This window comes from Diabrotica undecimpunctata, chromosome 6, assembly GCF_040954645.1.
Source record: "Diabrotica undecimpunctata isolate CICGRU chromosome 6, icDiaUnde3, whole genome shotgun sequence".
NCBI lineage: Eukaryota > Metazoa > Arthropoda > Insecta > Coleoptera > Chrysomelidae > Diabrotica > Diabrotica undecimpunctata.
This window is the reverse complement of record NC_092808.1, coordinates 142471344-142489378: the sequence shown is the minus strand read 5'-3', so window position 1 is coordinate 142489378 and position 18035 is coordinate 142471344. Positions and strand designations below refer to the sequence as shown.

Genomic DNA, 18035 nt, shown 5'->3' with positions numbered 1-18035 from the left:
GATATGGCCAAAACCTCTAAAAATCAAAAAGTCGATTTTAACAGAGACACGGAAGGTACCCCAGGTGCAGCCCCAAAGCAACGGTCTGCCTCAAGCATTCTGGGAGGGGGTAAGTCGACATTAAAGAAGAAGAACAAACTCCATACAGCAACATTCAACGTAAGTCTCATGACAAAAGATGAAAAACTCTACGCACTAGAAGGGGAATTTGGGACCATGAATTGGGACATAATGGGGCTATCAGAAGTTAAAAGAAGAGATGAAGGGTATGTGGACTTATATTCAGGCAACAGGGTCTACTACAAAGGCAAAGAAGATTATATAAATGGTGGAGTATGTTTCTTAATCAACAAGAAGAGAAAATCACAAATTCATGGTTAGATACTTCATGATCTTAAAACTAAATTCACAAACCAGAATAAAGATTGCGCAGGTTTATACTCCAACTGAAAAAGCAGCTAGCTGGTGATGAAATAAATACTTTTTACGATGACTTTAAAAAAGCTATAGATAACAACAAAGAATCTAAAATAATAATAATGGGAGATTTTAACGCCAACATTGGAAGAATAATTGAAGACGCCGAAAACAAGATTGGAAATTTCGGATTCGGCACAAGAAACGCACGCGAAGAAAAACTGGAATTCCTGGAAGAAGAAAACACGTATGCTATGAATACCTTTTACAAAAAGAAGCCCAACAGAAAGTGGACAAGGATCGCACCAAAAGGTTTTCAAATTTATCGAAACCAGTTGTTAGATACCTTTACCAAAGACTGTCACGAAGAAGGCTTTTATTTTGCTAATTTTTCTGCTTTATGTTCGGGTTTTTAAAATTTGATGGTATAGGATAATTCTCGACCAGTTCTCACCTTGTGCAACATAAACAACACAGTCATGGGACTGTGGTTCTATGATCATAGCAAAAAACAGAATAAAGCTATAGTTTAAACGCGAAAAAAATATAGTAAATGTCAAAAGAGCTTTTTACTTCTGATTAACTACCTCACCAGGTTTGACAATTACTATATTTATATATGTACGTATTTGGCATTGTTTATTGATGTTCTTTTCACTGAATATGGATAAATTATATTAAAACGATAATTTTATTAACATGATATAAAGATTTTTAACCTTCAAGTTATATTTGTAAACCGGACTTACGATATGTTTGATAATACAATATATACTTAATATAAACGCTATATAAAAACCTCACAAATATTTTGTTTCTTGAAATAATGTGAAAAAAGGTATATTCAACAAAGTGTATATTTTTTCTTAATGTGCCCATCCTATTAAAAAGTGAATGTGATAAAGTCTGTCCATTTCTATTCTGCAACTGATATGCACTACTTATTATCATATAGCCAAGCAACTTTTTAAACTTTCCTCCGAAGTGGTTTTTCTTATACTTGGAATATATCTTTAGTTTTTTTCTCTGCATTACAATTCAAGGCTTCTACGTCTTAGGAGCACAAAACCTTCGTATTTGCTACAACTACCGCCAAAGTAGCAAAAAACGCCGTTTGAGTCTAACGGCCAGTTCCACAATCAGTGGTTAACCCTAGGAGTTAAGAAACCTTTACCCCTAGTTTAACTGACAGATGCAGTTTCACAGATTGGGTTATGGTCACTTAACCTTAGGTTTCGTTTTATTTTTCTTATGTTGGTAGGAAATTATGGGCAATAATCAGATTTTTATGAAATATTGTCAGTAAATATTATGGATATTGACCAATATAGATGAGTTATGACACTTTTGTCACATTAGATCGAAAACAATATACCAATATTATTCTCATTTCAAGTTCTGTTGTAGTGTTGTAGTTTGTTCTAAGTAGTGGTTGTTAGTTCTTCCAAGTTAAAATTAAAATTATAAAATGGCACCCACAAAAGTGTTCAAGAGATCTATTTTCAGAGATGTATCTTCAATTTGCTCCAAAATATTTTCAACTGTGTTCTTTGAGAATCTAAACTGACAGAAAAAATCTTCATGGTCTAGTTCTTCAAAATGATTTGTTCTGTGCCTAATGATTCTTGGTCTGCCAGCTTCCTCATCACTGCTAAAAGCATTTACATCATATAAATCCATATCTGATTAATTAATAATTTATGTAGCTGTCTACACTTTGTCAATGTCAACAAAACGAAATTCGAAATTAGGTTAGGATATCCTGGTCAAGCTCTAAACCACCGCTTTTACTTTGGGTTAAAAATTTTGTAGGTTAACCACAACAGGAGCTGTTGACCGTATATTGTGAAACCTATATTTCAGGGTAACCGCTGGTTATCTCTTAACCGCAAGGTAACTTTACTTTGTGAAACCGGCCGTAAGTTTGAGTTTATAGCTCGATGGTTTGTAGATACCAGTACATTGTCTGATGATAGGAATAACCTCGCCAACGGAAATCGCCATAGCTTACTGGTATTGTGCGAATTGAAATATAGATACCAACTATGCTCCCGAAGCATATACTTTCCTACACACATAAAAATTAAAAAAAGCTATTCTGGAAGATTCATTTTGCACAATAAGATTCATTTAATGCGGAGGGAATTCTTCGAATTGTTCTTTTTAACACTTAATGACGATTTCCAATTTCTGGTATACTTATTTGACTATGGATGCATTAAGAAATCTGTTTATTTCTTCATCTCAATTCTTGCGACTCTATTAGGTATATACAGGGTGAGTCATGAGGAACTTTACATACTTCTACCATATGTAGAGTCCCTCAGGGAGCATATCATGTGGCCACTAAAAAATGTCAACTCCTCTTCTTTATTAATTAACAGGGTGATTTGTGTAATTGACCATTTATTTCATTTTACTGTAGTGTTTATACGGCCCATTTGATTTTTTTAATTTTTGCATGATACAGTACACTACTATCAAGCATTCGACTGGTATTAGCTAAACTAAAAAGTTCCAGGACTGGCTTTGGAAAAATTAATTTAGGGATTCGTATTAAATATTACACCCTGTATATATTTTTTTTAAAATGCAATAAGTGATTTTCAAACTACATAAATAGCCAATGAAAACGACATATGCGACAATGTTGTCGCACTTTTATTAAATTTTTAGTGAACGATCAAATCTTACCAAAAATAGAACAACCATAATGAAGTATCAAATTATAAGGTAATTAATTTAAACAAATGTTATAAATTTCAAACATTTTAATTAAAATGAGTTCCTACAATATAATCCATTACGTAGAAAATTAACATCTTTACTGTCACTTTGTATTATCTCTACGATAGAATCAATTGTTTTTCAATTTTAAATTTTTACTCATAGATCGTATTGGGGCATTATTTTCGATAAATAATAAATTAAATTGATTAAAAAGTCAAACCTCTTGTATGTGTTAGTTTTTGTTGATTGTAAATGATTAAAATTTTATGTCAAATAATAATACATTGCATCAACTGTACCTACTAAATAAAAATAAATCTAAAAAAGTTTAAAATGAAGGTTGGCGTTGACCGTTTGACGTTTCTTGATATTTTATACCCATTGTCATTATTGTCATTATCAATTGTTATTTATGTGTACAAGAATACATATTTCTTCTGTCATATCTACGTTAAGTACATTGTGTTAGTTTTGGTAGAGCTTTTGTTACTTTCGTTCAAAATGCCACATCAGTTTTCGACCACAGAATATGCAGACATAATATTTGTTTATGGATTCTGTAATAGGAATGGTAGGGCTGCTAGTAGAGAATATCGCAGGAGATTTCCTAATCGTCGAACTCCCAGTCATCCAACATTTGGGTCAGTTTTTAATTATTTGCGAGAAAATGGCACTTTTCCTAGTGGAACAACAGAGCGACATGTAGATGAAGCGCAGGAAGATGACATTATGGACGCCGTTACTATGAACCCTACAATAAGCACTAGACAAGTAAGTCGAGAACTCAATGTTACTCAATCAAAAGTAAGTAGAGTCTTACAAAAAAATAATCTATACCCATATCACATTCAAATGGTTCAGCGACTATATGCTGGAGATGAGATCGATAGGTTGGACTTTTGTAGATGGATTAACAATAACCGACCAACGCTATACAGGACACTATTTACAGATGAAGCCCAATTTACCAGAGACGGGATAAATAATTCACGAAATTCACATGTGTGGACAGACGAAAATCCCAATGCTATTCGAGAACGTCGTTCTCAGTTAAGGTTTTCGGTTAACGTGTGGATTGGTGTCATAAATAACCAATTAGTAGGTCCTCACTTTTTTGTTGGTCCTTTAACAGGGCAGGTCTATTTGAACTTTCTACAAAATATTTTGCCGAATTTGCTTGCCAACGCGAACGTTGCTATCCGAGGGATGTATTTTCAGCATGATGGGGCACCCCCACACTTTTTACTGGCAGTGAGACAACATCTCAATAATGTTTATGGCAACAGGTGGATAGGACGTGCAGGTCCTATTTCGTGGCCTTCAAGATCCCCTGATTTCAATCCCGTTGATTACCATATTTGGGGACGATTGAAGCAACTAGTTTACGCAGTGAATATTAATAACCGACAACAATTAATTGATAGAATTATACATTGTTGTAATACTATTAGAAACGATCCCCAGAGTATCCGTAATTCAATACGTCAATTAACAATTCGGCAACAAAAATGTGTACAGGCTGCAGGGTTCCATTTCGAAAATCTATTTTGAATTATTTTTATTTTGTTACCATTATTGTATCTTTTCCAGTTCTAATTTATGGGTTTATCATAACTATGTACATATTTTTAGTTTTTTTTTTTTAAATTGTTCTTCGTTATTGTTAGTAGTTACTGTTTTTTGTTGTGCAGTGACTCAGTTTATCATTTCAATTAAAATTTTTGAAATTTATAACATTTGTTTAAATTAATTACCTTATAATTTGATACTTCATTATGGTTGTTCTATTTTTGGTAAGATTTGATCGTTCACTAAAAATTTAATAAAAGTGCGACAACATTGTCGCATATGTCGTTTTCATTGGCTATTTATGTAGTTTGAAAATCACTTATTGCATTTTAAAAAAAATATATACAGGGTGTAATATTTAATACGAATCCCTAAATTAATTTTTCCAAAGCCAGTCCTGGAATTTTTTAGTTTAGCTAATACCAGTCGAATGCTTGATAGTAGTGTACTGTATCATGCAAAAATTAAAAAAATCAAATGAGCCGTATAAACACTACAGTAAAATGAAATAAATGGTCAATTATACAAATCACCCTGTTAATTAATAAAGAAGAGGAGTTGACATTTTTTAGTGGCCACATGATATGCTCCCTGAGGGACTCTACATATGGTAGAAGTATGTAAAGTTCCTCATGACTCACCCTGTATTTCCCTAATCTTCCTTGCTTTATTTTGGTCTATGTGGTTTCTCCTCTTGCTATGTTAAGATATCATTGATAAACTTTGTTCCATCTCAAGTACATTTGTTTTTAAAATATTAGCCTTTATCACTTCAAGTGTCTATTCATTTTTTTAGGACTTCATATCCAGTTAAACAACGTGTCTGGGAAATTTTGCTACAAACGCTACAATATTTAAAGGACAATAATAATATAATCAAAACAACTGTACACATTTAAAACTCCATGATACTCCTACACTAAAGCTACAAAAGAATTAGTTCTAAAAACTGTTTAATTCTGAAGGTATATAAACACCATGAATATCCTATTACGTTTATAAATATACAAATAATAAATCCTTAAACTACAGAAGTGTAGTGTAGTGGAAAAGATAGAAACAGGATACGGCATGCAATAAATAAGCTAAAAGCAAAGCAAAAAGCTGCCGGTAGTGTGAATGAGGAGGGGCCTGCGCAGGCGCACCTGAAATTTTAATGGCACTTTGGCCATCTGTTCAACGATGCGTTCCATAGCCATTTCCGTTTCCCTCAAACGGCGACGCAGTTGGTCCAATTCGTTGTCTCCTGTAGATAGAATACGTCAAGTAGACTATTACGCGTTTCGGCGGAAAATAAAGGGATGTTCCGCAAAATATTTATATTTAATTAAACAAAACGTGAACCATATTGTATGTAGAAGTATGTTGAATTGTTAAAATACTATAATTATATCGAAGGAATTAATATTAAGAAAAAAAATGACAAGTAAAATATAGTAATTAGAGATCATAAGAAATTTATGCTGAAGTTCGGAAATGAAGGTAACACTTATTTGCAAGAAGAGGAGCAACTGTGACTTAGGATTATACAACCTTGATGTATAATTATTCAACATAAGGAATGGCAATGGCAACAGGTCGCCGGAAACCGAATAGAGTTGCGACGAATCTTAGAGCAAGCCAGGATCCACAAAGGATTGTGGAGCCAAAGATGATGATAATATTTTAACATGAAGTATACTCGGACTCTGGACTATAAAACGCCCGACTATAAGAACCAATGTTATTTATAATTAAAGAAAACAAAACAGACAAAACTTTCTGGTGGACATCCAGCATTCAAAACAAAGTAGTGACCGTTTTACAAGCAACTTTGGAATGTATACTACCTAGCACTGGAGTTTACTTGCATTACTTTAAACTGGCAATATACAGAAATGTCTAGATGTATATGTATAATAGCGAATATCTAACACAGAGTTTACGAGAATTGCTAAAAAATGTTAGAGTTACCTTCATTTTCAAAGTGAAAAAAAGGATACAACACATCAAAAAACTACAACCTCCCGTCGGAAATGCTTCATCCTTCGTCAAAAATTCTTTTCATTTTATCGAATTTCTTACACAACACTCTATCTCACCGTCAGACATTCTAGTAAGTTTCGATATCGTTTCACTCTTTACAAATATTCCTATAGACGAAACTTTAAATGTTCTGAAAACTAAATACAGTATCCAGCAAGACCACTTATCTCTCATTAAACATTGTATGTCCAACACTTAATTCATCTTCCAAAATCAATTCTACAGACAGATAAATGGTGCCCCAATGGGCTCCCCACTATCTCCAGTAATTACCAATAGCTGTATAGAAGACTTCGAGTCCCGAGCACTATCAACATTAATGCTTAAACCCACATATTGGCTCATCATCCATCCTCACAAATTAATTTAGTCATTAATACCCTTGTCCTCGTCTTCTGCTTCACAACGTCCACAGTTTCCTGTATATCCAATCTTCTTCGTGTAAGCTTCTTAAGTCCATCGCATCCACTATTTCTTGTTTCTATCTTCTCGGTAGCCTTCCTCGTGTTTCAGCCTGTTTTCCTCCATAAATTTTCTTTGGCCATCTGTTATTATCCATTCTTTGAAGGAAACCATAGTTAACAAGTTAATATCTTGCTTTCTATGGCATATAGAACGGTTTTTCTCTCCTAAAATTTCACGTATTAGTTCATTTCTGACGAGTTCTAATTTGGAAATGCGACAACTCCTTCGCCAAAAATCCATTTCCAGATTTTTCCTTTTTGTTTAGCTCCTTTGTTTCCGCACCATAAGTGGTGATGCTATCAACAATTTCTTTGTACAGCATTATTTTTGTTTTCTTCAAAATATTATTACTCCAAAGCAACGAGTTGGCCTATTGCCCTTTTTTCTTGCCCAATTTTATTTGTGATATCTTGGTTACTTTTTCCGTTTGCTGTAAGAGTGTCCCCCAAAGCATTTCAACAAACAAACATTCTTAATTTTGTATATTTCTACATCCAAGACTTGTCGATCATCTTCATCTACTACCATGTACTCCATTTTTTTGTAATTATTTAAATTATCTCATCTTGCAAAACTTGCATTTTTCTCATTATTCGAGATAATTTACTAATTGTAATATATTCAATTGAAACATACTGTCCTATTATGGTTTCAAGATCATACGACCCAAACACGTCGCGTATTCGGATACCGCACTGTTAATTGTTTAATGGGATACGAGGTACGAAAATATGAGATAAAATTCAAAATAGCCAAATATCCAAATATAGACACCATAAGAAGAATGGACTGTGACCAAAAGAAATTTCTTTCAAATACTGCACTCAACTAGGTTATAGGTTATTTCAAATACTGCGCTCAATGGGCATGGTTATAGGGCATGATACAACAGCAAATTTATTAAGATGTAAATTGGAGCTGGAAGGTCAGATAATAGAACAAGTGAAGGAGTTTAAATATCTAAGCATCACATTATCTAGCTATGGAAAGCTAGAAACTGAAGTGGAAGATCAAGTGAATAGAGCAAACAGAGCCGCAGGCTGCCAGAATGAAACAATATGGAGAAATAAGAATATCAAGAAAGAAACGAAAGCCAGAATTTACAAAACAGTCATCAGACAAATAATGACATATGCGGCAGAAACAAGACCTGACACAGAGAGAACAAAAGGGATGTTAGAAACAGCAGAGATAAAAATACTGAGAACGATTGATGGTAAGACACTATGGGACAAAGCTAAAAGTACAGATATACGACGTAGATGCAAGGTGGAGAACATCAAGCACTGGGTAAGAAATAAAAGAGTAGAATGGAACGATCATATAAGCCGAATGATAACAAATAGAGTAGTAAAGACGACAAGAGACGGTTCCCCAATAGGAAGACGATCAGTAGGAAGACCACTAAAATCATGGGACGACAACTTACTGAAGGCACATTGAAAAACAGACAGAGTCTTGTCTATATAAAAAGAAGAAGAAGAACTTGGTTTAGAGAAATAAGATATATATTCTGGATATAAGAAATAAAAGAAATTTTATCGAGTGACTGAAATTTTTGTAAGTTGGTTTATTATATATGTATATATTATAGTTTATCAATAGTTTTTCAAAATATTAATTATTACCGTAAAGTATTAAAAAATTTTTTTCTACTAATCACATTCTTACCATTATTAAGCGGGACATCCCTGAGAGGTTCTTATTTCCCCTCCTGCACTACACCAGACAGATAATGAAAAGTATGATTCATGATACGGTGGTACATTTATTTTGATCACAAAAAATGCAAAAATGCAATGTTTTATATTAAACACTTAATCTGATATGTACGTCTAGCTACCATGACACCACAAGCTTTATATATATATATATATATATATATATATATATATATATATATATATATATATATATATAAAATTTCCGAGAGAGTTTCCCAAAACTACCAGATCCCAGATCTCAAATACAGGGTTCGGAACATAGGCGGCATCTTAAAAAAATGGATGACAAAGCACGGACTGAAAGTTGCGGCAGATAAAACCGAAGCCATAATTCTAAAGGGGGAAAGAAACAAAGTGTGGAACTGTAATGTGCGGGGGCATGTCTAACACTCCAAAAACACGTAAAGTACCTGGAAGTGACGTTGCATCAGAATGGAAAAAGGTGGGAGCACGTGCAGGAGGTGGCCCGGAAGGCTGCGAATAGTGCGGCAGCGTTGGAGAGGGTGCTGTCCAACATTTGCGGACCAAAATCCGAAATGAAGAAGACCTTAGACGGTGTTGGGCAGTCGATCGTCCTCTACGTGGCACCAGTCTCGAATGGGGCGTCAGGGATAATGGCCTTTAGGAGGCTCATGCCACGAGTAGACAGAACAAGTCTGTTGCAAGTGGCATGCACCTACAGGACTGTATCTACGGCAGCCTTGTGGACCACCACTGGATGTGTTCTGCTGCATATGTTGATGAGAGAAGAGACCCAAACCTCACTATGGCCGAGAGAAGACAGGAAAATTAAAGGTCAATAAAAAGATGGACATTTTTTACGGCCTACCTCTCTAGGTTTGGAAAGGCTTTACTGGCACGGATGAATTCCTTTACTGCGGACACTCGGACACTGTGATACATACGATGTTAGAATACACCAGATGGATAGTAGAAAAGAACAGAATGGAAAGAGAGACAGGTGTGAATTTTGTTAAAGTGAGAGAAATGATTGAGAAAATGATTGAAAATAAAGTAGGTTGGACTAGTGGACTTTATCCGAGCAGTGATCAAGAAGAAGAGGAAGAAAACTGCTGGACCAACAGCAAAGGTAAGAGGGAAAGATGCTGTAAGTTGAAGTTAGAAAAGTGAGGGAAAACTGTGGGGAAGGAGGAAATGCCCGTCTGGGAGTGATGCCGTACTAGGAGCGATGAGGGACCAAAAAAAGGGGACAGGAAGCCTCCTTGCTGACATTCTGTGGATAAATTACGGTAGTGCTTCAGAAGTGATGCCAGCCTTACAGCGGCCATTCCGCTTTCGGATCGCTGGATGACAGAGAAGGGGCTGGTTTAGCAGGTAGGCGTTCGGGGTAGACTCGTGAGTTTTAAAATACCTCGGGAACTATCACCGGCAGTACGACGAACGAATCCTGTACTAAGGCGGCATTCTGGACTGAGATGTATACTTGTTTCCATTAACTAACTAATTACGAAAGATGGCTACAGAAAATACCGTATATAAAATATGGTTTAAAAAACCACTTATCTGATATTTTTCAAAAGTGTAATCCGTTTATAGACATCCTGAAACAGCACTGATTTATAATTTAACAGCTTGTGTTTCTGCTTATGACTATTCTGTCACAGTAAAATATTCAAAGTTTATTTATTCAAATAATAATTTACTGTACTACGTTTGCAGTCGTTTTGTGTTTAAGAATAAAATAAATATACCACCTAATGAAAATGTAAACGAAAGTCTAAAATTCGTAAAGAGAGATAGATGAACAAAAAATGATAAATGATGGCAGTAAGCAACACTGAAAAGACAAAAAGACAGGTTGAAAAAAAAAAACAGTTCTACTTATAGGTAACTGTTACAGCTCTTTCTAAAGAGACTTATTCAACTTTTAGTGTTTATTAATTTTAAAATAAATAATAGTGTGTTTCTTTTGTATTTTCAGCAACTTTTTTAAAAGATAAACGATTAATCCTTAAACATAAATAAAATAAAGATACAAAGATATTACTACATACTCATTTAATTGAAAAAATTGATAAATATATATTAAAAAATAGAACCCTTAAAAACCCCTAATTGATCCAATGATATGAGCTAAATATATACTATAGAGAAAAAGTACAATCCTCGGGATTTCCCTGACATTATGTTTGTTGTTTGAGATTATTTTTATTTTTTTTCATTCATTTTTTAAATTATTAATAATAGTTTTTTATAAACATACTAGTTATTATATTCGTATAAATTCAATGTTTTGGGGATAGTATACACTACCAATTTCAAATTTTCGCGGCATCTGTCATCTCTCCACCATTTATTGCCGTTTATTCGTATTAATTTATTTATTCGTAATTAATTTATTTATTCGTATTAATATGGCACTCTCGAATTACTTTTTCTAGTGCAAGGTTAAATAAGAGACACGACAGTCCATCTCCCTGTCTCAGTCCATTTTTACAATGGAAGGATCTTGAAAAATCGTTTTGGATTCTGACTACAGTCTCTACGAATATGAGTGTAAGTTCCGTTAGTTGAACAAGATGAAGCATTTGAAATTCCACCATCGTCTGTAGAAGTTTTTGTCTGTTGACTGAGTCGTATGCGGCTTTGAAATCCACGAATATGTGGTGGGTGTCGACTCCGAACTCAAGCGTTTTCTCAAGAATCTGCCTGACTGTGAAGATTTGATCCGTTGTTGATTTATTGGGTCGGAAACCGCACTGATAGCTCCCAACTATTTGTTCAGCATACGGGATCAATCTTCTGCACAATACGTTGAACAATACTTTATATGCCACGTTAAGTAGGGTGATGCCTCTATAATTATCACACATCATCATATCTCCCTTTTTGTGAAGAGGGTGCATTACACCTAATTTCCAGACCGTGGGCGTTTTCTTCCGTTGCCAGAATTCGGTTACTAATTTATGAATGTGTTTAAAAAGGGTACCACCACCATTTTTAAAGAGTTCGGCAGGAAGATTGTTCTAACCGGGGGCTTTGTTATTTTTCAGTTTTGAAATGGCTTCTCTAATTTCCTCTTCGGTGGGGGGCGGTTCTTGAGCGTTTTCGTCCATTTCAGGCAAAGTAATTTTTATTTGGTCTTCTTCACGACTAGCAGTTCTTCAAAATGATGCGCCCACCTGTTTATTATCTCTTCTTTGTCACTAATTATGGAACCATCTCTGTCTTTACATGCTTTTATTCTGGGTTTGAATTCTTTTCTGTAGCTGTTTATCTTCTGGTAGAATTTTCGCGAGTCTTTTCTATTGTGGTGATTAACAATCTCGTTTAGAGCGTTTTCGTATGGCTTTCTTTTTCCTTCTAAACGTAGTTTTTTCTTCTCGTCTAAGATTTTCATAGTCTTCATTTTTCTGTTGGTTAATGGATCTACATTCTTCGTCAAACCAATCTTCGTTTATTTTAGCCTGGTTAGGTTTTAAAAAGCCTTTAGCCGCTGTTTGGATAGCTTCCTTGCATTTGGTCCAGAGTTCTTCTATACTTAAATTTTCGTCAATTCTTGTCACCTCTTCATTTAAAATTTTCCTGTAGTTATCCCTAGCGTCTTCAAATTTTAGCACACCAGTGTTATATTTCGTAGGTTTTGTGCTCCGGTCCTTCTTAGCGTTTGATATACGAGCCCTGAGTTTTGTTCTTACAAGGTAGTGGTCAGAGTCTATATTAGCACCTCTACATGCTCTTACATCTACACGCTCTCGTACGTCCGAGAAATGTCGACTATCAATTAGTATATGGTCAATTTGGTTTTTTGTTTGACCGTCTACCCATAAAAATCAGGTTACTACGATGTTATATCTTTCCTATACTGTTGTACGAAATTCAGTCGTGGACTCTCACAGACGTTACCTCCAAGAAAAATGAGGCTTTCGAAATGTGGCTTTATTGTCGAACATTGAAGATATCCTATACCGAGTACGTTACTAACCAAGACTTCTTATAAAGAATGTAAAAAAGGAAAAGAGTTGTTAACCACAATAAAAACAGCCAAAATAGAATACATCAGTCACATCATGAGGAACAGCGAAAGATATGGGTTGCTGCAAATAATTCTACAAGGAACAGTAGAAGGAAAACGAGTACCAGGAAGGCGAAGGATTTCCTGGATGAAAAATCTACATCCGTGGTACAACACAACAACCACAAATCTTTTCAGAGCAGCTGTGTGCATAATACAGATTGTCATGATAGTCGCCAACATCCAAAACGGATAGGCACTACAAGAAAAAGAAGAAGTGTTTAGATACGAACATTAAGATTACCAGAAGTGTCTCAAATCCGGCTCGAAGGACCAATGAATAATTCGCAACAAAGAAACATGACTTGGAAGAGACAACAAACTCTTCTAGAAAACTATTAATTGATGATTATACTGTTTTTCGTTTGCAGTTTAATTTTACCAATTATCGTACAGCCACGCAAGCTTTTATAACGTATGATGTGTTCATTGATTTTAAGTATAATCATTTTTTGTTTTCACTTCATTTTTGGATTGTACTTAACTATTTAGTAAGTTTTTTGACGCCTTTCAAAACTAGTCCACTTCAGTAAATGACCTGAAGTATGTATTTTTATTTTCCTATCAAAAAAGACAGTAAAATATATATATATATATATATATATATATATATATATATATATATATATATATATATATATATATATATATATATAAATACTATTTAAAATTAGTGTCAGATTGAAAAACGATCATCTTATGATCAAAAAATGATCATTATTTGAGATTACGTTCAAAATTAAAGAAAAGCGACTTATCAGTTAAGGGTTACTATTTTGACCAGCATCTTCCAAAATTTAATTGTTGCCACATTTAATGGTAATGATACTATCAAAAACAATGAAATGTGATTGAAATGATAAATGTAGGTTTAAGTGGCCACAAGAGTGATATAAGTTGGCAAGGAAATATTCTTGGAGGTTAATAGCCGTGACAATTTTAGTTATGATCACTTACTTGCATCACGCTCTTTCCATCCTACGAAAAAGCAGCACAAGAAATAATTTTTAAAATTAATTACATGTATAGTAGATTGTACGGAAAATATTTAACATAGTGGCTACAAGTCCACTTATGAACCCTAATCTACAACCTCCGATAAAGATCCTTACATATAACTATTTTGTAACGAGAATATCCATTAAAATTGCTATCAAGGTCGACAATTAAATTAATTATATTGATTTAACTATTTTAAATAGGGATCATTATAGTTTATTTTTATGAACGAGAGAGTAATTAGCATAATTTTAACTGGTACCTCCGACCACTCCATGGGCGTGCTCAAGATTAATTGAAAAATTACTTTGAATAATTGTAAAAAATGAATGAAATGAATTATTTCAGTGTTATAAAGTGTTATGTGTATGTAAACAAAAGTGACCTCTTTTATCACACACTATATTAGAACTGACTGGCCTACATTAAAAAGGGTTTTAAAAAATTCACATTTTTTTTTAATTTTTAAAAATTACAAAAGAGAAACAGAGTTTTTAAAACCGTCTAAGGTATGTTAAATAGATGAATAAAACTATTAATATAAAACTTACAGCTACTTGTTACAAATCCAAATCAGATTCAGAAGATGAACTTTCAGAACCAAGATTTATAATAACTGGCTCGATCATTTTATCAGTAATATTGTCCAGCTTCCACATTTTTTCCTCTTCTTTAATAGTGTGATTTACTGCCTTTTCCCAGTTTTCAGGTTTTACATTATTTACGGCCTCCAAAAACAACTGTTTAACATCATGAATTTTAAAAGTGGTATTTTTTCTTGAAACTTCACTCTTTATCTGTGCCCATACCAGTTCAATCGGGTTTAATTCACAATGATATGGTGGGGATCTAAGTACTGTCATTCCACGATTTTTGGCAATTTCATCAATTTCGTATTTTTTAAATTTTTCTTTATGAAGGGCACACAACGAATAAAGTTCCTTTCTTATAGATCCGGGATGGTACGTAATATTTTTTGAACTCAGCCAATTCTGCAAGTCTTTTTTTAACCACTTGGTTGTGGGCAGTCCTTCTATAAGTCTGGAGTGATAACTTGCATTATCCATTACTATTACACAGTTCTTAGGAAGAAGATCTATCATTTGTTCGAACCATTCTTGAAAGACATCAGCGTTCATGTCTTCATGGTAGTCACCGGTACGAGTTGATTCAAAAGTTAATAAACCACATTCAACAAAACCGTCTGAACTGCCAATGTGTACTATTATCAGCCTGCGTCCCTTTCCTGATGGTGGGTTTAAACCAGTAGATAAGTTATTTACAAAAGCGTGCCTTTGACTTGTAACAGTTTCATCCTGCCAAAATTTATTTGGTGTATGACCCTCGTTGATCCATGTTTCATCAAGATAAAATATTTTTCTTTTTTGGTTTCTCATTTCCTTTATGGTTCTTAGAAAATGTCTTCTCCATATGACAATATCGCTTCTTTCTAATAAAATAGACTTTCTGGGATTCTTTTTCCAGCGGAAGCCTATTTCTTTTAAAAGTTTCCATAACGTACTTCGACTCATTTCTGGGTAATCCTTATCATCTCGAACTGAGACAAGAACTTTATCCAATGTTGGAAATTCTTGTCTAAAGAAGAATTCATGCACTTTCCGTCGAAGTCCTTCTTTAAAATGATATTCTATTTGAAATTTTGGTTTCCCTGGAGCATTACGTGGCATTTGAAAACTACCACATTTCTCTTCTTTAATAACTCTGTAAATCGTAGATTTCCCAACACCAAGTGTACTGCTAACTAACTCATCGGTCTCATCAACACTTTCACATAAACGTTTGTCTGTAAATGATTTAAAACAATTAAATATTAATGTTTTTTCATTAACTGTTAAAGGACCAATTTTTCGGCGTTTACACGGCACTTCCAAATTTTCCATAACACTAGTATACACAATAAACTGCACCTTGCAACTGAAGTACCTACTTTTAGTGAACTGTTAAGAATTTTGAATACGCCACTTGGACCTTCCTACAAAATGGAAAAACCCACTATCACATTTTCTGTGGAATAAGTTTAAAAGGTAATTATCTAGTCAATTACTGACGTAGATTCCTGGAATTAAAGAATTAAATGTTTGATTGTTGAAACCCTTACTTCGTGGAATGCACTCATTTCAGATAAAATAAAACGTTTTATTTTATCTAAAGAATTAAACTTTATTTTGCAAATAGGCAGGTACTTATTAAACTTTTATTGGTTATATATAACCAATAAAATAAACATCTTACATTTCTTGCAAATTCATTAGTACCTGTTAACCTCCATCACTCCGACACTGGCAACCTTATTTAGGGATTAGTAACCCTCACAACTATTGTATTCTATTCTGCTCCAACCTTTATACCTGGTGGTCATGGTCAATTTAAAATTGTTTTCCTATATACTTCTGTAAACTTGTTGACAAATATCTGTTTTTCATTGAGTCACCCGTATCAACAGTTTAGGGATTTGCATACATAATTTATTGTTTTATTACTCTCTCATACATAAAAATACACTATAGTATTTTTTAAAACGATTCTAAATAATTTCAAAAATTCCTAGTTTTATAGTCCATTGCATAAATTTGTAGTAATTAGTAATAGAATCAAAAAACAAAAAGGAACAGTGAAGTTTTTATTATTCAATCTCTGACTTTGTGTTTGGGCATAATCAAAGGCAATCATTATTAATATCATTGTTATTTTGACTTTATCAAGAGGAAGCTTTTTTCCCTTTTTGCAGAGGAAGCTTTTAAAATGACATTGTCGATACGATCTTGAATAGAGATGGTAATTTCGAGCCATCTTTATGATTCGGGTCATCGGTTCCGGCTCACTTAAGATAACCGGATCACTTTGTCAGGTCACGAGTCAATCGGGTCAGCATAGATCATACGCAATATTCAAACCAAATTTATAATTTTAGCGGTATAATTATCAGTAAGTTCACTTTTCTTCAAAGGAACAGTCCCACAAAATACTTGAAGAACTTGGGAATCGGTTGACACCTCACTGTCGCTTAGTATCTACGATGTCGTCGTTCCGCTGTTATCGACCCGTGACCAGTTAAATTTAATTTTGAGGTTCGGCTCTTCGACTCAGGTTAGTTTGGATTTGCTCATTTCTAACTTGGGTCATACCAATCCCATTCACATACATGTCTTGTCTAATCGTATCTTCCAGATCTTTCTTTCTGAGTATAGAGAGCTCTATACTCAGTAGAACTCGACGCAATACGGACTGAGTCAGGAAGTTCTCATCCCGGATACGGTTCTCTCAATGGCTAATATTGAACGTCCTATGGGACAGATGTGAATAAGCTGAATAACTAAATAAATATCTGAGGACCAACTGGAGAACCAGTTAGTCCTCAGCCATAGAAGCACCATCAATAACTTCACCTTATGTTTAGCCACTGGCAACATAAATGGATTTCTTAATATTGTTCTGAAGCTGAAGTTGTGGCATTTTAAATTAATTACTATTTAAATGGGAATAAGCCACAATTAAAAGTTAAAATACGTTTATTGACGTTTCAATTTTTCAATTTCCACTTCGGAAATCGTTCTCAAAATACAAACACTAATGTTTGTATTTTGAGAACGATTTGTCTTGGTTTTGTGTAATTTTAGAAGGTTACGGGATGTATCCCTACTTTTTCAAGGCAAGTAATGTCTTTTTTATGCAATGTTTTTATATGCGCTTTCTGTGGAACGTATCCGCCGCACAAAACGAGATCTTACTGTATTCTATTTAGAATTAAAATTATTTAATTATAATTTAATTATAATTATAAAAACAGTATAGAAATAAATTAGTAACGATTTTATGCAAAGGACTATGGTGTGTAATGGAGGAGACTTACCTAATTTGCCGGAAGAGCCTTCTTTGGATCTCGAACTCAAATGACCTCGGTCAGCTTCAAAAACTTCTCGCCTGAAGTGAGGATCGGGGTTTAACGGTGGATATAGAACTTCGGGTTGTTTCTTGAACACAATCTAGGAAAGGTATTTTTAATATTACTTTATATATTAACGTTTACAAAGGGCAAATATCACAGACAC

The 18035-nt window shown here is 34.1% G+C and overlaps 1 protein-coding gene across 4 annotated transcripts in view; it reads right to left on the bottom strand.

Moving 5' to 3' along the window:
* Positions 1 to 18035, bottom strand: part of RIC-3 (RIC3 acetylcholine receptor chaperone) — an 80155-nt gene that overhangs the window by 34600 nt on the left and 27520 nt on the right. Inside the window, exons 5-7 of one of the 4 annotated variants that reach the window (XM_072535571.1) lie at positions 17837 to 17969; positions 13924 to 13944; positions 5862 to 5962 (exon numbers count right to left, since the gene is read on the bottom strand). In XM_072535571.1, the coding sequence (XP_072391672.1) occupies positions 5862 to 5962; positions 13924 to 13944; positions 17837 to 17969 (255 nt within the window). The remainder of the gene's footprint in view (positions 1 to 5861; positions 5963 to 13923; positions 13945 to 17836; positions 17970 to 18035) is intronic. The other 3 variants (XM_072535572.1, XM_072535573.1, XM_072535574.1) reach the window with 3 other exon arrangements.